This window comes from Salarias fasciatus, chromosome 12 (assembly GCF_902148845.1).
Source record: "Salarias fasciatus chromosome 12, fSalaFa1.1, whole genome shotgun sequence".
Classification (NCBI taxonomy): Eukaryota; Metazoa; Chordata; class Actinopteri; order Blenniiformes; family Blenniidae; genus Salarias; species Salarias fasciatus.
The window spans coordinates 26,944,522-26,968,362 of record NC_043756.1 but is presented as its reverse complement, the minus strand read 5'-3'; the positions used below and the strand labels follow the sequence as shown (position 1 = coordinate 26,968,362).

General features: G+C 44.7%; 1 protein-coding gene across 1 annotated transcript in view; it reads left to right on the top strand.

Annotated features, from left to right (window-relative positions):
* Window positions 1–23,841, top strand: part of unc5db (unc-5 netrin receptor Db) — a 233,397-nt gene that overhangs the window by 198,171 nt on the left and 11,385 nt on the right. Inside the window, exons 12-13 of the mRNA XM_030104321.1 lie at window positions 10,324–10,495; window positions 18,574–18,801. Coding sequence (XP_029960181.1) covers window positions 10,324–10,495; window positions 18,574–18,801 — 400 coding nt within the window. The remainder of the gene's footprint in view (window positions 1–10,323; window positions 10,496–18,573; window positions 18,802–23,841) is intronic.

Sequence of the window (23,841 nt, the reverse complement as noted above, 5' to 3'; positions counted from 1 at the left end):
AAGGAGTTCAATAACGTGTTTATGGACTTGACTAACTGGAGGAGCCGCTAGAACCTTCAAGATGTCCTTTGAGTGCCGTGATATCCATGTCAGACACTGAAGGTGGCGAGCAGCGAGAGAAGAGGAGCACTTGACCCTGAAGAGAAATGCAGCTATTCTCCTAGATCTCTGTAACAAGGAGTGATTGTGTTGAGTGAATCGGCCATCAGACCTGCTGAGATATAGATATAGAGTTCAGAATGTAAAGGAAACATATGAGGGACTGAAGGAAAGAAGAAAAACACTTACTTTGGGAAAAAAAAAGGTTAATTATCAGCTCAAAGCATGTCGGCCTGGAGAAGTGTTTTTCAGTTACTAATTTTCCATCACTGGTTTTTATTGCTCAAACCACCCAACAGTAAACCTGCCAGTACTGAGAGTTGATCTGTTAATCTCTTAACCAGCCCTCAGTGTCGGCCAAGTGCGCCGGACGCTGTTTAGCATATCATCACGCCTGCTTACAGAAGTAAAGTCCTCCAGGTGGGGATGTGCTAAAGTGCCTTGATCAAGGACACAAGTCAGAGAATCTCAGTGAGGCTTGAACCCGTGACCCGCCGGGAGCGGCCCTGACGCTCCGAGCTGCAGTCAGTCATTGGATACGGGGGAAGCGACATGTTTTCATGTACAGCAGCCCTGAAACAAACGGATAGGTGTGTTGGCGTGCGGAGGGTGGTTTTGTGCGGCCGCCGCCGCCGTGTCGATCGCCAGATGGACCCCTCCCCCACAACAGGGAGTCTCGCAGCGATGGAGTCCTTCATTTAGCCAACTGACTGAAAGTCAAGCCTCCGATCCTGCAGCCTGCCGCTGCTCCCCGCCGCTCCCAGAGTCAATATGTAGTTATGCACTCCACTCGTCAACAGCGTGGCTCAGTGGGAAAGAGCTCCGACCCGGGAAGCTTGTTTAAACCATGATGAATGCGCTGATGAATGGAGCGCCGTGCGCTGATGGACATGCACGGCGGCGGCGGCGGCGCAGACGTCTCCCGAGGCCTTTCATCTCGCCACCACGCACATTATGCATTCCGATCACACCGCCAGGTAATGACCCCTGGATGGACTGAGCGGCTCTCCGTAGGGAGGCGGCGGCGGCGGCGGAGGAGGGTTTCTCTTTATTTCCTCTTGCATGTTCTTCCCTACCGAGAGCCACGAGGGTCTCCAGTTTTCCTTGAAGTGTCAGTGTTTTTTTATTCTTTTATTTTTTTCTCACCACTCCACTTGAACAAGGTGCAGAAAAGCGACGACACAAAACGCTCACATTAGCAGGGAGACGACGGGGCGTGGAGGTAGATCGGTTTGATTAGGCTGTGAAACAATGAGGGACCAGAAACACTCCACACACAACCTGTCGTGACCCACACACACTTTATGTCTGACTATGTAACAAAACGCTGCATTATTACATAACAAGGTGAATAATCCATCATCATTATGTACATCTAGTTTTCACAGATGTGATCGTCAGTGTGTTTGTAGATCAGCTTTCAGCTCTTTTGTTTTAATATGTATAAACTCCACCAGTTGAGACGACTCTTGAAGGATTCTATTCATATCGTCTCCTGGTACAGATTCCTCCCTTTCAGAATAAAGCGTCTGTTTTTCTCCCGCCTCAGAAAACCCTTCAGAATGCTCCCAGGCTCCGACCCGGCAGTGTTTGGTTTCGGCCATAGCCAGGCTTTTCAAGTCGCTCGCTCTCCCTTCCCGCTCGGTGCGAGCCAGCAGATGTTTACCGTAGGCGCCCATCTTCCTTCCCGCTCGCCGCCGCGCTCGGCACCTCGCCAGCTGCCAATCACCGTCCTCATCCTGGCAGGCCGGAGGACACGCACAGAACTGCATCCCTTTTCTTTTCCAGCCTCAATCTCTGTCTAACCTCCTCCTCCACATCCAGCCCCCCTTTTTCTTTCTCTTACCAAGATGTGTTCTTGAAGCTTTTCAAAGGCTCATCTAAATCTTTTGAAGGCGCGGTTTTGCTTAGGTCAGACATATTCCCTTTGCCGCTGAGGTTTTATGTGTGCTTTGTATTGTAAGATAAATCCCTCAACCTATTGAGGCAGAAAGAGCTTTGTCCTCGTAGGAAAGGAACTTTTAATGATCAAACTAGTTTCCATATATGTGCACTTTATGAAAGAGACCCAGTTAAACATTTGGGACCTGCTATTGTCTGTTATTTATTGTTGTCTCCACGCCGCCTGTTAAGTTTTCCTCCATAAATCACCGACACGAGCCTTTCAGAACGCACAGAGCAGCCTCCAGATGTCTGAAGTGCTTCAGGATTGTATTCCGTTACCCACGGCTGTCAGTGGCGCGCAGGTGAGACACGGTTTCCCGGTCGGATGCTGAGCGCAGCCCGCCGGCAGCGGCCGACCCCTCCCAGCCCCGCCCAGCCCCTTTCTCTGGATGGAGAGCGGCTTTAAGGTCTGAAGGTCTCCTCAGTTTCAGTCCCTGGCTGCCAGCTTCCTGTGTCACCTCGCCAAGGTGACACTGTGGGAGAGAGTGTCGTCTGAGCTGAAGCTGAAATCCACCTCGACCCAGATAGAAGGAGTCATCTGGAGCGTGATGAAGGTGGTGGCATTTCTCCTCTCAGCGGCTCATGAGCTGTAACTCAGCTGGAAGTCGCTCCTCTCATATCAGGACTTGTATCAATAACTGCATCGTGACGACGTGTGAGAGACTGGTTTGAGCTTTCTCAGGAGCGCGGAAGACGTTCAGAGTTCACTGCACATAAATTCCAAGCCCTTCCTTCTTCTCCTCTTTCAAGACAGATTTATTTCATTAAATCCACTACAGTCACTTCCTGTTTGCTGTTCTGCTTGAAATGATTTTGCTTCGGCATCAAAACTTCCAGCATCCCTCATTGAAGAGTGAAGGTTTTTATTGTCACTGTTGCACAAACCAATTAATTAATTACTCTATGTTAGCAGCATTAACTAGAGAAATATTAAACAGATTAAAATATACTTACAAAAAAATGAGTGGAAAATGTGGATCATAGATGTAAGCATAATTATCTGAAACATCGGAAATAAGTTATTCCCACATTAGGCCTTGTTTACATGACAAAGGTTCAAGTGAAACGTTTTCTTGTTTTTTTCATTTCAGTAAAGTTTGGTGTTTATACAGCAACATTCTGAGACGATGTATTTAGCATGCCAGGCCACGAGATGGCGCTGTGGGTTGATTTTGTGGGTTGATTTTGCAGTGAAGCCACACGTGCACACATATGCTGCAAATGAAATGGATTTTATGAGGCTTGAGTCTCATATAGAAGTAAAATATGTACTGGAAGTTTTAAATGTCTCATGATCATCAGGACTTTCTCTCTGGATTCCAGTTTCTGTGGAGTTTGCATGATTCTCCTGTGCTCGTGCTTCTTCTCAGAATCTAGAAGCATGTGTTTGAGGTGAGCTGGTGACTGAATTGCCTGTGAAAGTGTGATTGTCTGGCTTTGTGCGGCCGGGCTGTGATGGACTGCTGACCTTTTCCTCGAGTGCCCGACTGACCGGCTGTAATTGGCTGCAGCACCTTCCGACTCCGACTTGAATAAAGTGAGATGCAGGACGAATGGCCCTCCATAAATAGTGTTTTCTCAAATTAAAGACGACAACTCAGTTGACCAAATCAGTGTAGCTTGTGCAAATTATCTTTCACAGTTCCCGCCTAACTTGATTCTTTGTTCCAACCGTGTTAACTTTTGGAGCAAAGTGTTTGATGGTTCTGTGATCAACACCCAATACTGCTGCAATTGCAAGCAGGCTGTTTTCTGGCCCGTTTCGTCCTAGGAAAGGAATCTGCCGATCGTCATGCACTCTTCAGAACACACAGTCCCTCATCACACACACACACACCCGTCACCTGAAGTTGAGTTAATCCAGTTTTAAAGCAGCAGTCCAGTATTTTGTTCTACCACCAGAAGCTTCTTGCTTTCTTCATATAGTGGATTTTTACTGCATGACTAGAAATGTTTGTCCATAGGTCATGATTCTTGCAGAAACTGTGGTTTATTTAGGCTGTGAAGGATGAGTGGAACGTCTGTTAACGCCCCTGCACAGCGAACCACAGTGTGAAGTGTTTATCTGTGAAGCTGACGGCCATCGGAGGATAACTCATTAGGTTTCATACAAGGCCAAAGGACAACAGCATATTTCTCAGCAGTATGGAGAGTCATTAAAAAGTTATCACGTTAAATAATATCTGAACTGAGAGCATGACTTTCATTAGGATTAAACTTACATACGATGCTGTCCCCCTGGAAAGGTTTATTCCAAAAGGGTGAGCGGTAAACTGGACATTGATTTTTAGTAGAGCCAGGCTCATGACTCAGCTCATCCTCACACACTCTCACACTCACACACTCTGTCTGTCTTTTATTGACGCTGTTAAAGCAACACCACCAACGCCACATGGGAGGGCGATTCCTCGGTTCAGTTATTCAGGATCTTTCAGGAACTCGTCAATGATCGTCTGATGAGATTAAAGGTTTGCACATATATTGAACATGATATGGCAAACATATAAGTGGAAGTTACTCTACCAACCCAGGACTCGGCAACCTTTATGACCAGAAAAGCCGCTTTTGTGATTTTACATCAATTAAAATTTGTCTGGAGTCACAAAACCTGCTCATGATCTGAGGTGATGAAAATGCAAAAAATTTGCAATTTAGATAGTTTTTTTCAATTTTCCTTCTGCAGCTAATTTTTGTATTTCTTCTGCTTTTTTAACAGATTTTTGCCGTTCTAGCCACTGTGCATTTCCTGATAGAACACTTTCAATTATATTAGCAATTTAGTTTTTTCAGTGATTTTATCAATGAAGCTGTTTTTTTCCCCTTTTAATAATTATTTTATCAGTTTTCGGTGTTTTGCTTTATTTGGCTGTTGTTCGCCAGGAAATTAGTCCATTTCTGCAAAATGTTTGTTTAGAGAGAATATTCTCTGCATCTGACTTCATGAATATGGAATACGCAGTATATGATCAAAATAAAACACTGAAAGAAGGTTATGCGAAGAGTTGAAAACACAATGTAGAACTTGACGAATGATGTGGGAAAGTGTTGAATTAGAGGTAGCGCTGATACGGTGGTCAGAGGCATTTCCCCAGCTGGCTCATTATGACCTCTATTTGTGTACTATGTTAGTAGTATGTTACTATGTTGTGGGTGTTGTGCTCCATCCAGTCACTGCATGGTGAACGGACACGAACAGAAAACCATTTCCAGCTAATCACTCTTGTCTACCCACTGATGACCATTCTATTTGCATTTATTCTTTTATCTGATCCCGTTTTGTACAGGATCTCAGTAAATAGACCGAGCAGGTATGAATTGAGATTTTATTCTCGTCCCATACGATGAGAAGCCGTCTGTCCCTCTGTTTTTGCTGTGTGATGGACTGGTGACCTGTTCAGGGTGTGTCCTCTTGTCCTCATCATGAGCTGTGATCGGCTCCAGCCTCACAACCTTAGATTAAATTAAGCGGTATAATAGATGATTGGACGGATGGATGATTCCCGAACAGTTTGAATTTAATAGAGGGTAGATTGAATGTCTTAGATGATAGAACAAAAACCTGATTTGACTTTTACATTTACATACATCAGTGTCAGTCAGGGTGTGATGTGTGGCGACCAGCTGACAGGAGGCAGATAGGGACGGAGAGCTGATATGAGCTGACAAAATGTTTTCTGTTGAACAGAGAAAGCACTCTTCACTCTCATTGTTGCTGATCAGCTGTGCAGTCTTTGTCTTATTTCAGCCCAGACCAGTATTTCCATTAAACGAGCGGTAAACCCAGTGTGCACCCAGTTGCATTCACACACATGGCTGCCGTGCAGCATGCCTGGACACCTGTGGGAGCGATCTGCAGTTGGGTGTCTTTCCCAGATGGAGCCTCAGATCATGGGATCAGAGGAGAAACTGCTCCACCACCTGAGCCACGGCCACCTTCAAGCTAAACTCCCCAGGAGGTCGTCACTTTTACCACATACAGCAGTAGGATGCTGCCACCTGTGTGCTGATTTGAGGTTCGAGACCTCCGGCAAGATGTTGAATATCGTGTATGGGCCTGTGGAGAACATGCAAACTCCACACAGAAAGTCTGACAGCAAACTTCAGTCCTCTCACTCTTGAGTGTGAGCCACTCACACAGCGTTCCACCTGGTTTAACACATTACAGCGTCAAATAGATGTGATTAGATAAAACTCCATTGATCCCTTTGGGACAAAACTCTGAAGGAAATGAACGATGTGTTCTTATTATCCTCTAATGAGTATTAAGAAGAATCCAGATTATCCACAAAGCTCTGAAATCTTTCTGTCTGCAGCAAAAACAGAAGCAGAGGAAACGGTGTGAGTATAATGAGGACTGGTTGTTCAGCATCGGTTTGGCTTCAGTTTCAGTTTATTCTTGTTCTTGGTGCAGTTTAAGATTTGCTGTCAGCTTCGCAAAAAAGAATAAAACAACAACAACAACCCAAAAATACTGAATAATTCTTCAACTTGGCAAAGTACACTATTGTTGTTTGCCAGTTATACAAGTGCTTGAAGCATGTGTTCAACTTGTGCAGTGATTTGACATTATTTTTAGGTATCTGGAGTAGCGCTCTGGGCGATAAGTGGCCTGATAGCGTGGCGAGTCGTTCAAGTGATTAGCCTGGTGGCTTACACTGGTCCTCCCAGTCAAGAGGGCTGCAGCTCACCTGAGTTCTCTGGAGGCGGAGTCTCATTAAAGTCGTGGAAATATCTCTAATTGTCCCGCATCAAGGTTCGGTGCCTTGTGAGAGTTTTGGTTGATGATTCTTGGAGCCTATCATGGAGTCATAAAACGTTGTGTGGACAGATGGCCAAGTTGGATCACAATGAAAGTTTCACGTTTTTACTTAATTTCCCTGTAAACGGGGCTGTAGCTGCCGGATGATTCAGTCAAAGAAATAAAACTGTGACGTTGAGGTGCATCACAAAACTCGACCTCCAGAAGCCTGTTTGATGATCTAAAGCACAGTGAGACAAACAGGCGGGAGACTGCAAGCAAATGACAGCAGCGCCAATGAAGCGTGCTAACTTGTGCATTGACTGCGCCCGTCGTCTTCTGCTCACGACCCGGCCTGCTACCGAATCCCCGAGGAGTGTGTCATCGCTCCCTTTCAGTAATGCACCCTGTCGGGGAGCCCCTCACCGTGTTGATGAGTGGAGCCGTGAAGGCAGAACGCTTAGCCTCGGGCGCTTCTCCAAGCCGTCCGCGGACTCCGGACTCTGGCACCTGGAGCTCAGGTCTCCTTATGCAGCTGCTAATCTGCTCCTCGCACACACTTTGCATTAACTGTGTGATCAGGCTCAGCGCTGTTGGCGGAGGGATGGAGAGCTCTCCCAGGACCCCTGAAGAGCCGAGCTGCTGTTGACACAGGTGAAAAACCCACAGCGAGCCGCGAGAGGGGCCGCGGCGGAGTGAATGAGTAAACCCTGGCCCTCCAAAGGTCAGGCGGTGATGGCGAAGTCTGGCGTGCATGTCAATACCCAGAGACGCGTTCTTTTAATAGGCGCTCCAAGAGAGACGTAGCTTCAATTAGATCCATGATGCCTTTCATTCTTTATTCATTTATTCTCCTTTCAGGCAAGAAAGGCTTTTTCCAACATGACATGTTTCAGCATCTCCACTGAGTTAATCAGAAATGTATGTTGAAAAAGTTGCCTGAACAGAAGGAAAGAGACTTTTTGTTCAGACTGGCAGCAGCAGCAGCGAAGGAGCTTGTGTAACCGGCCTCTTTGCGGAAACTTTCCCCGGAGGTGGGGGCAGGTGTCACAACAAATAAATAAAGTTAAAGTATCATTTTAGAGGCTGTTAAGACAATCAAGACTGAATAAATCAGCGCACTGTAAGTAAATAGTGCGTTGTGCTGCGGTGAATCATACGCCTCCTAAACGGATGCATTTATCCAGATGCCCCTCAGTGATGGCGCATATTTCCTGTGTGGCGGGCGGCTCTCGGTGGGAAACAAACCATCCACCTCCGTGGGTTTGACGGTAAGCTTCATCTGGCGAGCCGCTCCACAACATGAGTCAAACTTCGTCTTTCTTCACAGAAAAAGAGATGAGCAATCGCCTCTAGAGAGTCAAGAGAAGAAAAGAGGAGCAGTAACATATGTTGCTTGTGTTGTGTTGTTCATAGAATTGTAAATACCAGGTTTCTGGGATTGTTTTGGAAATTGCAGTATTTGGGTGAATTTTAACCATCATTTCACTCATTTTCTGACAAATCACCAAATTTTGGGGATTTTTGTGTGTGTGAATGTCACAGCACAGAAAGATTTTGCATTTATACGTTAACCTTTTGAAGACAACATTCATTTACACCACTATTCAGTCGATGCGTTCCTGTTAGGAGGTTTAATCAGACAGATACCCTCTAACATTTACTTACTTCTTGCATGTTAGTGTGTCTGCAAGACGTTCGATACTCCAAATCCCTGTTTCTGCCTCTCATATTGTTCACCTGCCATATGAAAGTGAGACCTTTTGAGGTTTATCCAGTGATAATCTTCAACAAGGTCACCCAGGCCCCGCTGTTCAAGCCTTTTACAGCCCTGTGAACAACAGCAGCGGTCAGAGTTTGACGGACGGCTGTGACGTGTAAACAGAGGCCTGCCGTGTCTCCAGCCTGAACAGAAGCAGCAGAGCCTTCCAGATCATGACTTTCTCCCTCTGTTTGAGTTGTTACATCCCGATCTCACTCTGTCATCTCCGCTTCCACGATGGAGAAAACCCTTTGAAGAGACGCCGTGATCAGAAGCCATGGGGGAACCATTGCCCCAGTTTTATGTCATGCAGGCGTCTCTTGCTTCGCGGTTCAGGTTCATAGTTTTTCTCAGCAAAAGCAGGCCTCAAAATTAGTGAAAGTCAGCAGGCAACATTTACAGTTCCCTCTTTTCAGTATCTTCTCCTGCAGAACTCTGTGTGCTTCAAATGACTGGATATGAATTACTGCAGATTGTGCTGACTCCCACATGAGTTTTTTAACCTAATCATGAGCCATCCCTCCTCACTGAAGTCCTTAAAGCCGCTGCTGTGCACAGAGGCCGACTGAAGAGAGGGAATCTAAAGGAATGGACCCGCTCTCATCTGTGACCTGCGATGGCTGACAGTGGCTAACAGAGCTTAGTTGAGGCGCTGCTCTCCTCTGTCACCGTCCCGCCTGCCCTCTTTGTTTTCAAAGTCCGGCAGCCGCCGCTGCCGCTGCCGCCAGCAGGGACTGTTTGTTGTAAGCTGCTTTTAATGAGCGCGCTCCAACTCGCCGGCAGAATCGCAGCGACTTTCTCACCTGAGAACTGAATCTAGCAGCAGAAACTGGACTGAGGGAGCTGAGAGTTCATGGACGACGCGCTCACTCACAGCCAGTCGGACCGAGAAGTCGGGGGGGGGGGGGGGGGTGCAAGCGATCCGACGGGAGCGGAGCGGAACGTTGCAGCGCGCAGAGCGCTGTGCGGAGCAGCACGGAACAGCGCGGTGCCTGCATGCTGCGTCAGGAGCCGTGAGTGGGGCGCTGGATGGGCCCCCCCAACTTTAATTCTGGGCCCCCCCCCAACCCTGGGCCCGAGACAACACACCCGTTTGTTCCCCCCTGTCAGCGGGCCTGCGAGAAGTGCCCGAACTCCCCGAAATCATGAGAACAAACGCCAAAAACCGGCCTCAACGAAAACCCTCCCACAGCTTCAGCTCCTCCTCCATATTCTGATTTCATCCAGAATACAACAACATGCTGTATTTTTGCCATTCAATCATCATAAAGTCAAATGAAATTTGCCTCAAACGTGCCTGAAAACAAAGACCCAGATAAACAATGACAATGCTATTTTAATCAAATATATTAAAAATGTGTTTTTATTAAAATAAAGAGTCATTAAAAACACCAGACCACAGCAATCAAGTAATAAGCCTCTGAAAAAGGATTAATTAATTCACTCTGGAGTGCCAATCAAACTAATTATGCCGAGTAGTATTGGCCTGATGTGCAAAAACATATTTAAAAGTACTTTGTTACAATAAGTCAAATCAACTGATCAACAATAACAAACCAATTAAAGCTTTGATTTGGGATTAAATGGGAGCTCTTGCTCGAGTTTTAAATACTGATTGCTTAAATTTGCAATAAGTAATGATGCTTGCCAAAATAATCGGGGTGGTATCACAGAAAAAAGTAGAATTAATGAGGCTACAGTGGGTGAATTTGCTCCAGTGTGTAGAATATGGCTGAATACGCCCTCCTGATCATTTCTGATCTGCTTCTTTTTTAATCAGCGTCCAAACGTTTGACGGCTGTGAGGTCCTCCTGGGCCCTGAGGTGACGTACGGCCCTCCAGGTCTGGACCTGCTCTGCCCGGTGGCCATGACCATCGCTCACTGTGCCGAGGTCGACGCCGAGAACTGGAACATCCAGCTGAAGAGGAAAACCCCGGACAGCAAGTGGGAGGTGAGCGCCGCCTGGACGGAGCATCTTATTGACCAACCTTTTACGTACGCTTCAGTTATTTTACCTCACAGATCATGGAAACACTGAATTCCACATGAACGTAAATCAGATCCAATCAAAGTGACGTCCATGTCCCTGAACACCGATTGTAAAGTCATTGCTTTCATGTGTCTGTAAATTGGACAGGTTTCCATGCCACCTGTCACATTTAAGGAAAGCTACAGTCGTAACGACTGTTCCCAGAGTGAACAGTCCCTGTAGCTGCTTGAGAGGAGTCATTCACTGCCGATCAGAGGTTCAGACCTCTGGACAAGTCGAACATATCTGATTTTAATTTATTTTATTTTATTTTTTTTCATGAAGTTTTCCTACATGCAGTATGAATTTCCTCCTCCTTATCAGAGGCTGGATCCACATGATGGCGCAGTGATTACTGTCGCTTCACTGTGAGAATATCCTGGTCTGAGAGTGAGATTTAGGGTATTTCTGTGTAGAGAAGTGTTTTGCTGTTCTTGTTTTCAGGCAAGTTTTTTTTTTTTTACTACAAACCTTTTGACATGTTGACATGTTCCATTTGAAGATGATGGTCTTGGCTCAGTCCGAGCCTCTAAATTCTAAATGCTACTTTACAGGAAGGCTACATTCTAATATCAGAAATAGTGAGATTGAACAGAACAGTACACATGATCAGACACCCAGAGGACACGTTTCCTCCTCTTTGAACCTTTCTAACCAGTGGGACATCTCAACTTTAAGCCAACAGTATTGATTGGTCTTTAATTTGGTTTTACATAAATTAGCCTTGATTTACTGTACTGGAAATTTTTAATTGTGCAAATTTAGGATTTAGCTATATTTTTTTTTCCAAAGACAGTTTTGCTCAGCTGATTCTGAAGAATCTTAGACTTAATTAACTTTGTAGTCTTCGTATCTCATCTCCACTTGCTGCCATTTAGCATAAAGCTGGCCTCTCCTGTCTGCTCGGAGCTTGCTGACCTGGAGGTGATTGTTTCTTCGTTCTTAATGGCAATGCTTCCCTCTGTCAGTCGGCGCTCTGACATTCGCTGTCATGGCAGCTCGGCTCGCTCTCCCCCCGCTGCTCGCTGACCTTTCTGGTTTATGTGTTCGGAGGTACAGTTAGAGAGCGCCGGCCGGGACTCGTAAATTATGTGCGAGCCGTAAAAGACGATAGAGGCTTTGTGGGCGATCTGATTGATCCGGCCTCGAGTTCGCCGCCGATCCGCAGGGTGGAATAAGGTAACGGCGGGAGAGAAATAAAGAAACAATTACAGCGTGTGATGTCCGGGAAGAGACACGGCGGCCGTCAGTCAGTGAGGTGGGCGTGACCTCGCCGGACGGACTCAGTATCGATCAGTGGAATTGGGAGGAGATGGTGCAGACGCCAGGATCTCAGTTTGCCTCCGCTCTGCGAGGCCATCAGCTCCGCGGCGCCGTCCCGTGTTTTGCCGGTCTTGTTAGCTCCGCTCTGACGCTCTGCTGCAGGACACACTGTGCTTCCCCAAATCTTTATGTGTGTGTGTGTGTGTTTCCATTCCGACCGTGTCAGCTCTTCTCCCTCCCCTCCAGTGAGGAAGATTGTTTTTACTGGTCTGGATGAAGTCCCGAGAGCTTAATCCCCAACCCAGCGGCGCCGCACCGCCCCGGCCGCCATTGTCACTTTGCATTATTTGCCTGCGCTCCAGTAAGATGATAACAAGACATGTGGGGAAAGAGAGGAAGATTCAGTCAGGCGCTAATGTAAATGTAAAGCTGACGTAAAGTTTTGGCAAGCCGAGCATGGGTCAGAATAATGAAGGGCGCAGGTTTGCCCCCGGCTGTTGTGCTGCTGTCAGAGCTTAAAAGAGCTTGTTATTTAGACCGGATTTGCCTCTTCTCCACAATGTCTGCCTTTGTCCCGAATTAGGTTTTTTTTTTTCTCTCTCAGCTGCTATAAAGAATATTGAAGAGCGGCGGCGGCGGCCTCCGCACGCATACCTCAAGCGAACGATGCAACATAATGAACCTTGGACTGAACAACCCGAACAATGGTTTTCTTTCTTTCAGGGAGCGTTGAGGAACTTTGCAGCTCCGAACGAGCAACAAGGCCAACTTCACCGTTAACAGGTTTCTTTTCCCTTCCAGCAGTTACTCAGTTCAAAATCCTTAAAGTACATAAACCTTTCTGTAGTTTCTTTTAGATGCTGAATCTGCCTAGTTTCACCTTCCTCACATTGACCAGGCTGGTGAAAATATTGAGTGTTTATTTAAACTGGGAATGCATCGATAACTATACCAATATTTAAGATAGCAGCTGAATGAGCGGAGACATGTGGAGCAGCAGAGTTAGATCGATGTGGTGTCAGTGCTTCACTCATTTAAACTTAATATGTATTTTCCAACAACTGCTAAACAAAAAAGCGCTTTTGTGTTCTTATGAAGAGAAAATCATTGGTTTGTTGAGTCTGAGGGAAAATGCCGGTGCTGTGTTTCTACATTGCAGATCTGCGGCTTCCTGCTGTTTGCTGCAGATTTGTTTATCACATCTCCACACATCTGTTGCATTGTAAATTGCATAATAACTTTGTGGCATTTTAATATTTCTGCAGGGATGGCGCTGCGGAAATCATCTCGTCGACTCGTTGCTCGGTTTTAATCGCCTTGGTTTTATGCTGTGGGATGAACCTCATTCACGTTCCTGCTGAAGGAATGATCCAAACGTGAATGCAGCCTCAAACTTTTTCTTGCAAACTAATTTGTGGCAGTTTTACTGATTTTATGTTCGTCTTTTGGAGAAAGCAATCTGCCTGTTTGCTGTTAGTCACAGCAGAAATGTTGTAATGTGGGTCAGGACAGCAGCAGACGTCACAGAATGACGTATCTGTGTTTTCTTTAACATATTCATACATACAGTGATGCAGTGTTCCAACCCCAAACTTCTCCCAGCGGATGGACTGAGCCAAGTTATCATGATATTAAATAATCACAAGTTTTGTGGTGGTAATCTGGGCTGCATGGTGGTGCAGTGGTTTGCTCCTTCTCTGGTTTCCTCCCACCGATCAAAGACATGCGTCTGAGGTCAACCGGTGAGCGCGTGGCGGTCTGCGGAGAGCGTAACTTCATCTTCGCTGAGCCTCTTCTGGGACTTTTCTCTGGTCAACATCCAAGCAGACACATTAGCAGAGGCTAAAACAGAAAAAAAAACGGTCGTCCTTCTGGTCTGTGGTTTGTTTTATGTCCGTTCCTTCCACTCGGTGCGTGATATGTCAGCGGAGCGGACTCCCCCGGGGTCGCTCTGCTCGAGGTTAACGTCGTTTTGAGGAGCTCCTCCGCTAACGTCTTGTTTGCCTGCAGAAGTGTCACCGCTCTCTGTCACTTTCTATTTCATTTCACTCCCCGCTCCTTCGAGGTTCGGGCTCATGTTTACCTAACCTCGCCTTTTACGAGCCCTCCAGGTTCTGCCATTGTGCCGCTCACGTCCAGAAAAAGGATTTCTTTTTAGTGTAAGAGGGCAATTTCTCAAGATGTGCGTGTGTTACAGACGGGGAGAGCAGAGGGAATGTGAATGAATACAACATTCATGTCACTTTGAGATTTCACTCCTGTATTAAAAGGGCGCAGAGATCCTTCCAGGCTCACCGCTGGAAATAATGACTTACTATTGAGGGCGAAGCTAAAGAGAGAGAGAGGAAAAGGCGAAGGAAGATACCTGCAGACGCCCGGCGCCATTAGGACACGGCGGGTTTTATCAGTCATTAAAATGCACATGACTCACAGAAGAGTCCTCAACACTCCCAGCCACAATATAATATTATTCAACGCCATATTGCAGTGCGTTAAGCTGCGCTTATGAAGATGCAGGAGGCATAAGTAGGAGATGCATAAACATAAAGTATCCACAGGAGTCCCGCTACCTGACTGGAATCTGGCAGGACGCAGTGAGCGCTGCGAGCTGCACTCAGTCTGATTAGAAAATATCAGATGATAAAGTGGCGTTGCCAACAGAAAGTAAATTAGGCTTGTATTTAAATACATAAAACTCAAATCTACTGAGTTTTGATTTTTTTTTTTTTTTAATCCTGGTTTGAGCGCTGGCCAAGCTGTCCGGGACACTAATTATTCCCTCAGTTAGAATATTGCTTCCTGTCTGAGGATGCCATTTTTATGGATGATAGATTACCATAAAAATCCAATAAATGCAAACAAATGACATTTATCTGAGATTTCAATGTGTCATAAGGCCTTGTGATGGTGGCGCAGTGGTTAGCGTTCTGTCCTCACAGTGAGGAGGTCATCAGTTCAAATGCTGTCCTTAATTTGCATGTTCTTTCCACGTGTTGGACAGACATTTTCAGTCAATAAAGATGGTTTAAGGGGTTTTTCTGCAGCTGAAAGCAGCGGGGTCACCACCAGGGCCACAGCGGCTCTGACTCACCGCTCACAGAAGCAAAATGGTTCTAAAGAGCCGCCGGACGACTGTGATTGGTGTGAAAGCTTCCATCCCTCCTCTGAGTCAGCGCTCAGTTAAACCTCAACACACAAACACAACGAAGGTTCATAAACAGCGTGAAGTCCCTGAAATAACTGTCTCTGATGGAAACAGCACACTCATATGCTTAATGTAACAAGAAGAAACAGGTTTAGATCCGAGGTGACTCCTGATGAAAACACATCGTTTCACTTTTTGGTTTCAGAAACGTTTCACCTTTTAAGCCCATTTGACACTGGACACATTGTGACTCCATTGCATCGTGCTGCAGCAGTATTCCATACTCCAGTTAATGACTGTTATTCCACAACACAAGTCATCCACAGCGACTCTATTTTCTCAGAGTGCTGCAGGCAAGGCACAAGGGAGTAGAGGAAGATGCTAAACATGGATACTTTTAGAGCACAAACCCAGCCTGGGCTCCTTGATCCATGTCGTTAAACCTCAGACTACCGTCCAGAAATGTTCTACACATCGTTAAATGTTTGGTTTTCACTTCTTCTTCTAAATATAACAACGATACACACTCAGGGACACGTTTAAAACTATTTATTAACATGTGCATCAAGTTCAGAGAGGGAATCAGCTGCCAGGTAACTGAACATCAACTGCAATACCCACAATGCCTTGTGTCCATCTGCACTATGGCAGCCCTAGTAGTTCAAAATACACAATGTTGAGCACAATTGATGAAAAGAAATAGATTTCTCTTCAACGCAAAGCCGACGCATGTGGTGGGTGATGGCATAAACTCACTGTGGAGGACGACGCATGATGCGACGTGGAAAAAAGGAGGTTTACACAACAGCGTTTTAAAAACGACGCCCATCCACGTGGAATGGTCAAACGCTGAAAAAGACAGTTAGCATGCCAGGCCACAAGTTGGTGCTGTTGGTATTATAACCCAATGTAATCAAAGCATCACACAAAGAGATGTTTCCACAGAGAAAACTTGCATTTTCAACACTTCTGTTGGAGCTGGAGCATTTTCAAAAAGTCTCCAGAGGCTTGGAGCACTGTTGTCGTGAAGAACACAACAAAAGTTTTAATTTCCGCTTGAAACTTCGATCCTCAGTGTGTCCTGTTGGTGGTGTTGAGTGTTTGTCCTAAACCTCGTCAGAGTAATTATTCATCAACGAACAAGCAAAATGAGGATCAATACGACCAAACATACCAGGCGTTGGAGTAAACACTGTATTTGTTGTGGATTACCGTCAGCTGCAGACTAATACCAAACAGTCTCAGCACAAGGTTATTCAGCAGCTCAGAGACAGGCAGCAGCTCCCATGCTGCTCCGGGACGTCCTGCCATGAGACCACTGCTGTTTCCGAGGTCAGACGACCACAGCGAGCTTCGGCCGTGACGCAGGACGGCCACCTCATTTGCATGTTGCAGCAAAAACGGTCACACGGGTCTAAATATGTCAGCGTGAGGCCGTAAAGGTTACAAAGTCTGAGAAGTGTGATTCTGCTCTCGGACATGTGGCGGTTCACCGTCGAGCGCGGCCCGACCGCAGGAGGCGTGACTTTTAATTGGCGTTTCGCCAGCTAACTTGTGATTATTTGTGAGGGAATAAACGCAGATCCCCTCCGGCTGCAGGCGTTTGCTCTCTCAGCTCCTCATTAAATTGTATAATCACATGAATGTCATGGACTCGGTCTGCTCTGCCCGGTCGGGGATCGCGGCGTGCGGCGTGACAGCACCGCGAGCTCAGGTTCAGATAATCGTAAGAAGATATTCGAAGGTGAATTTGTTGCTCTTCGCCTTGGATCCCTGCATGAAAACCTGACTGATGGTATATTAAACTGTACATCTCTCATACGGCTGCTGTAGAATCCCTTTGAAGTGAGCTTTAGAAGCGGAGAAGGCAAATGGTGGGAAATAATGAAGCGCTTCCCGGCTGCCGCTGCCGGCTCATAAATAAAACACACCGTATTGTTTATAATGTCTGTTTTGTGTTCTGCCGTGTTGTACACCATCACTCCTGTCTGAGATGGTTCTCCATGTTCTCTGGAGACTGCTTCCAACCTGCCTCCTGTTTTTTTTTTTTTTTTTTTTCTTTCTGCTTTGTGATTTAAAGTTGAGTTATGTCGCCTACATGATTATTCATCAGCGCGGCTCCAGAATCCGTAATGCACTGCGCTGTATGCACAAGTTCATTTGCACAGTTTTGTAGTCATAATATATACGCGGCTCTCGGCATGAATATTTAGTTGCATAACAGACTCCAACAATGTGGAATCGCAGCTTTTTTTTTTCAGGGTTTTTTTTTTTTTTTCCTTTTTGTCTCTAAAAGTGCCTGAGATAAAGTTTGAATCATTTTTCATAGTTGCAAACTGAAAGAATTGTAATAATTTGCCTTGAAGGATGTTAAATTGTGACGTATTTTCTGTGATAAGGCAGATTAACGGGAAATGACCTGGAAATGCATCATAAATAACTGCAGATTGCTTTGGGTTGTACAGTGTGAGGTGACTGATGCAAACCAGCATCCACATGGGAATACCAGAAATTCTAAATGATGTTGTATTTTTCTGATTTTTTTTTCCGTTTTTCACTCTCAGATTTACAGTTTGGAAGCTTTTCATCTTTTGAATACATTAGTTACCTCTTTCATTTTGTTTTAACTTATTTAGCCCATATTATGGTGAACATTAAACTAACTTAGAGCTTTGTCATTTTTTTTAGTTATACATTTTTTTAAATAAGTTAAATCTCATTAAATAGCATGTTGGTTATTTAAGACATCGAAGAATGTTGGTGATTTTTCATTTATGGAAAATGATGTAAAATGTATTATTGTTTTACATTTCTTCTTGAACATGCTACATTCATAGATATTTGTAATTTAATTTATTCTTGTTTTATTTTTTTATGTGTTATTGACGATATATCATTTTACTATTTTCAAATTCTCAAATTTTTTTGGCACATGTAGATTTGTTTAATTATTTCTACAAGTCAATTTATGTAGTTATTTATTTTTTGTCTATTTATTTATTTATTTATTTATTTATTTATTTATTTATTTAACTTTTTCTTTCATCAATTACTGATTGATTGATTCATGTATGAATTTGCTTGTTTGTTTAATTCATTCATTCAGCAAATAAGCTAGTTATACATCTATGAGTTTCTTTTTGTTCTCTCTTTCTATTTTTCTTTATTCATTTCTTTACTCATCCATTCATTGTTAACTCAATATGATTTTTAACTCATTTTTTCCACACATTTAAAAAAGTTGAGTCTGCATTGAGTGATAAACTGAAGATGTAATAGAATAACATAAAGAAGCTCTCTATAATAAAGACCTTTACACTGATAGATAGATAGATAATTAATTTTATTTCGGCCATAAAGAATACATGTCATAAGTTATGTATGCATACATATAGATATACACTTACATACATAGACATACACAGACATATTTATGTGCACATACATACATACACTTGAACGCACATACACATGTATACACTGACCTTTGAAAACAGTTAATTGCTCGATTGGTGAAAGCTAAAGAAAGAACACGTTGAAATGTGGAGCCTGGTTCAAATTTTGCGTCTTCTTCTTGTGTTCTGGGTTGTAGGACGTGATGTCGGTGGACGAGGAGTCCACTTCCTGTTACTGCCTGATGGACTCGGCCAGCTGCCACCTGCTGCTGGACCAGCCGGGCTCGTACGCCCTGGTGGGCGAGCCGCTGACGCAGGCTGCTGTCAAGAGGCTGAAGCTGGCCGTGTTCGGCAGCATGGAGGCCGGCTCCGTCAGCTACAGCCTGCGGGTGTACTGTGTGGACGACACGCCGCATGCCTTTCAGGTGAGCCCAGGACGCCGCCGCCGCCAATGCGCTTTTTCTTTATCCTGCAAAGTTTACATCTCGATCGGCAGCAGTCATGTTCCCAAGGCTCATTTATTCATAAAGTTGGCTAATAATAATGGCTTCAAGGTTATAAGCTGCTGATTCCCAAAGCGAAGCCAAGTTAATGCTGGATTCTTGTGTTTAAAAAGGAAGCAGAGCTTGTACAGAATCCTCTCCCCTGGGCTTCAAAGTATTTTCCTGCCACTCAGGAAGAATGCAAAGCGTAGCCGCTGTTTGGTCACTTTGCCAATGCTTGATTACTTCTTCATCGCTTGTTATTTTTTATGTATGGCGGCATTATTTCTCAAAGTTTGCAGCTCAGAAATGAGTGTAATAAAATATTAATACACCTCATCACGCTGGGTGCCTGCAGCTAATGGAAAATACTTTACAGTGCAGGGTTGAAACTGCCGTGATCAATATTTTTATGCCGTTTATGAATCAAAAGTCCATGAGGAGAAGGGGGTCAGTCATCTACTCATATCTTGACAAAGATCCTGAATGAATCCTGCTAAATTGCATGCTCACTCAAATCAATCGTGTCTTTCAGTTTCCGTGCATTTTACAGGTGTTCTACAAAGAATCACGCTGTGGGTGACATTGCTGCAAAGAGGAGTGTTAAATGAGTGTGTTATGTGTTTTAGATCTTGTCTGCATGGGACTAAACTCTATCAATATCATATTTCTTTGCTTGCGTTCATCATTAGATGGAGCACTGCGTGCTCCACAAACACATAAAAAAAAAACAAATATGTCAGAAAATACCAAACAAGTATATCAATTTGGCCAAAAACAAAATAAATTGTCTCTGGGTGCAGGAATCAGTTAATTTGACTGTGAACTTCATCTTTTTTGTTTCAGAAAAGTTGTGCATGTGGACAAAACGCATAAAAAAACCACAGTGATTTTCATGCAGTCTCCACTTATGCAGATGATGGTGTAGTAAATGTTCACCTCACTGGAGAAGGGCTGCTGAGTTCTGAAGAGTGAAAAGCACAAGCAGCATTTGGAGTCATTGTTATTGTGGATCTATTCACGCAGCACCAATGTTTCAGAAAAGATGAGTTTTACCTCTTTATGCAGAGTTTAAAGAAATTTCCAGTTTTAGTGACTCCAACCACAGTTACCACGGAACGCAGTGAAGGTTTGAAGGATTTTGCATGAGGATGTTAGATGTTGTGTAACTGGAAAGAAACAGGAGTGCCTGGAGGAAAAACACACACTCAGGGAGAACATGCAAACTCCACACAGAAAGTGTCACTGTTTCACTTTCAGATCTGTTAAATCAATAAATTCCATGTCTTATCTAGTTTCCTCCTGCTGGAGTTTTAAGAAAACTACATTTTTTCTGTTGGTAACTTTCCACTGCCGGTCAGCCGGAGTCATTCAGTCCTCCATCGGCCCCCCGAGCTCGCCTGTATCTCCTGACGGACGGGCCTGGAGGGAGGTCCGAGTCTTTGTGGATGGAAGAGATTGAGCACTTCAGTGGGATTTACATTTTGCTGGAAACACCACATGAGATTACAGTTCCTGCTATCAGGCTGGAGCCAAAATGTAGTTTCATCTGAGATATGCATTTCTAAAATGGGGAATACAGTCTGCACCGCCTCCTGTTTGTGTGTGTGTGTGTGTGTGTGTGTGTGTGTGTCCATGTGGATAACGCACACCCACCATTATGGGTCCTACTTTTTTCAGCAGTGGGATGTTTCAGAGCAGTAAAGCTGGGCAGTAACTCCCAAAACAAAAAAAATCTAAACACCATCGAGGAGTTGTAAATAAAACTGGAGCAATTTGTTTATTTAATCCCCATTGAAGCAGCAGGCCTTCAAAGGGCTGCTCCAGTGAGTAGTAATTGTCCTTTTTTGTTGGCGGAATTAATTCTCAGCAGTGTGGCAGACTTCGCCTGCACATGTCCGTCACCACATTTCTCCGTCTCTCGGCAAAAAAAAAAAAAAAGTCTACACAGTTTCACTTGAGCGATTTCTGCTCTATTAGGGAGCGCATATTGTAGGTCGTGCCCCAGATTTCACACTGCACATCTTGTGTGTGGTTGTTGCCCGTGCTCTGCGAGGCAGCAGGGACCTCAACATGTGCTCCCCAACAGCTCGAGCCTGTGAGCGATGGCACATTCATCACCGCCGTGAAGCCACACTGCAGCGTGCCGGAGACTCTCTCCTCCGTTCTAATGGACTGAAACAAAGGCTGCCGTACTGTAATCACTGCCATTCAAATCTTCACCAGTCGCCGCTTCTTTTTTTTTTTCTTTCTTTCTTTTTAATCTTGTTTGATTTGATTATCCTTCATCGACCTGTAGGGTTTTTAAGCATTGAAATCTCATCAGCGAGCATCAGGGAAATCAAGCTCGTCGTCGCTCCCCAGAGAGCCGGGACTCAGAGCGGCGGCGAGCAGAGCACGGCGAGCCGGGCGGAGTGACTCTGCCTCCCTGTCATGTCGCCGCCGTCAGCGGCAGCTGGCTTTAAAATGCATTCTGGATTCGGTTTGTGAATTCCCAGCCCACCGAGCAGATGCCAGACTTCTCTTTGCGCGTCCCCTGGGTTCCTGTCTGTTAGCGTGTGTGTGTATGTGTGTGTGTTTTTTCCAAACACACCGCACAAAGTCAATCAGAGACCAGATTCTGGATCAACAGGAAGCCCGACAAGCCCACACAAACACTGGGTTCAGCCGGGAGCGAGAGCGACTGGCGATTGACAAGGTTGCAATATTTTTATCTGAAACCGCAAAAAGCTGCTGTCTCTTTAAGCAAAGGGGGAAACACAGGGATGCTGCGATACCGACACCAGTAAATATCAAGTAAAGTGTCAAAAGGAGGCGACAGACAGCTGGAACAAAAACCAGCAACTTAATCGGCAAAGACATTCAGACCAGCAGAGAACCATATCGCTTCATAGTTTTAGTGCTCAGTTAAATAAATTAAGGTTACCTGTGTTTAATAAATCCTTATGCTTGTATTCATCATTTGAAAACATTCGGGTCACGTTTTAAATCATCCAAATAGATATTTTTGGGTCAACTGCGCCACAACAAAGATGAAGCAGAAGTCCTGCCGTTGGGAGCTGAGCAGAAATAATAGCTCTCCACCAGGAAGTCCATCTCCAAGGTCACAGCATTCAGATGGTGTTGGATAAAAGCCTCCTACCTGCAAATACCACCCGTTTTAGTATTCTGCCTGCAGACATCGCCATTCAGTGTAAATGCTATCAGAAAATACCTTTCACCTCAACCTTTGGTCTTTAGCCTCAAGATCGCTCCTGAATTCCAACCAGATTAATTAGTTTCCTTTTTCTGATGTATAGCCTTCCTTTAATCCCTCTGTCGTCGGCTCTTCATCCAGAGCATTTCTTCCTTTCAAAATCATTATAGTGGAAATCATTGAACAAACCAGGAAGTCTTTATGCAAATCTCAGGAGGCTTAAGATGAGTCACCATCACTTGTCCTGAAGCGTGTTTGTTCAGAAGAGATTTGCACGCTCTACACATGCACGCGCAATGCAAAAAAAGATCCCGTGATCATGTGTGAGAGCATACATGAGAGGAGGCAGTCTCATGTCTCAGTTTCCACAACCTGGGGTGTGAACACGCTGTACAAGAAAACCGGATGAATCAAGAACAGAATGGAGGTTTTTCATGGATTAAATAGACCCTGTGAAATTCAAGACAGGCATCTGTTGTACTAAAGGGGCAACGCTGAGTCACGAGCGTTCCAGTAGGTAAAAAATAATGCTCACAACCAGCTTCGGCCATTCCTGTAGGAACTGTTCCTCCTGGTGCTTCTCCTCATGACTCAACACACCATCTGCTGGTGAAAACATGCATTACAACAACTAACAGGCTGGGGAGAAGTTGGGAAAACTTTGACTTTCATTGATACACAGTCAATACATCACAAAAGTGTCCGTCCAGTGACGTCTTAGCTTGTGGCTCATTTGTCTTATTAATGGATTTTTTTTTAAATATTACACACTGTTCAGTTCTTTTGAAGCCTATTCACATTTTCCTGCTGTCAAAAACGTAATTTATCCCTCGAGTTCCAACTTCGTTTAAATACTGGATGTATTTTGTGAAATGAGTGGTGTTTGATGGTATTTATAGTGAATTCTTATGAAAAGAAGCCAGCAAGCCAATGAATCTTCAAGGCTATCTTATTAAGCCAGAGATGTAGCCACAAGAATCAAAGCACAAAAGCCTATCCTGTTGTAGAACTATGATACAAATGTGCAGTCTTTTCACTGACAGGGTGAATAATGACATCCAGATGAGGTAGCGTGTCCGTCTTTAAGCCATGCAGCATACCAAATACTCCTCTAATCTTGTCTGATGCAGACAACATAACATTATAGCTCACCAGAACATAAGGCCGATTCATCAGACAGCAGGCATTAAGGTTCCTGTATATTCAGGAAGGAGGCAGATCGACAAATGCTTTACTTTATTCATGGAAAAAAAAAAATCCGGAATCATAACAAAAATCCACAATAACCAGCAGTACAGGCAGCGGATGTTGCAGAAAGGGGAAGGAAAAAGAAAGATCGACTCAAATATTGCACAGGGTGATATCAGCGGTTGTTGAAGTGTCTCATGGCACTGGGGACAAGAGATCAATGGTCATAACTCACTGAGGCTTCGGTTCAGTTTGTGACAGACGGCAGACACAGTCTGGAGCTGAGGTGAAGAAAACTGTCTGAGGGCTGTGCTGTCATATGTAAAGCTGACTTATGGAAGACTGTTACTGTCCTAATCAAGGATTTAAGTATGAAAAGCTACAATTTTATTGCGTAAAAACATCTTGGATCATAAGAATCACGTCTGCTGTTTGTCACCAACTAAAGTACGTTCAGGGAAAGTTCAATGAGTTGTGGGTATTTAAGTTAAAGTCTAGATTAGAAGACAGAGACGTCGTCTGCAGGTCTCTGTGGTAAACGATACACAGCGGCTGTACCTGCATGCCGTGAGGCGGGAGTTCACGCTGCCACTGAAACT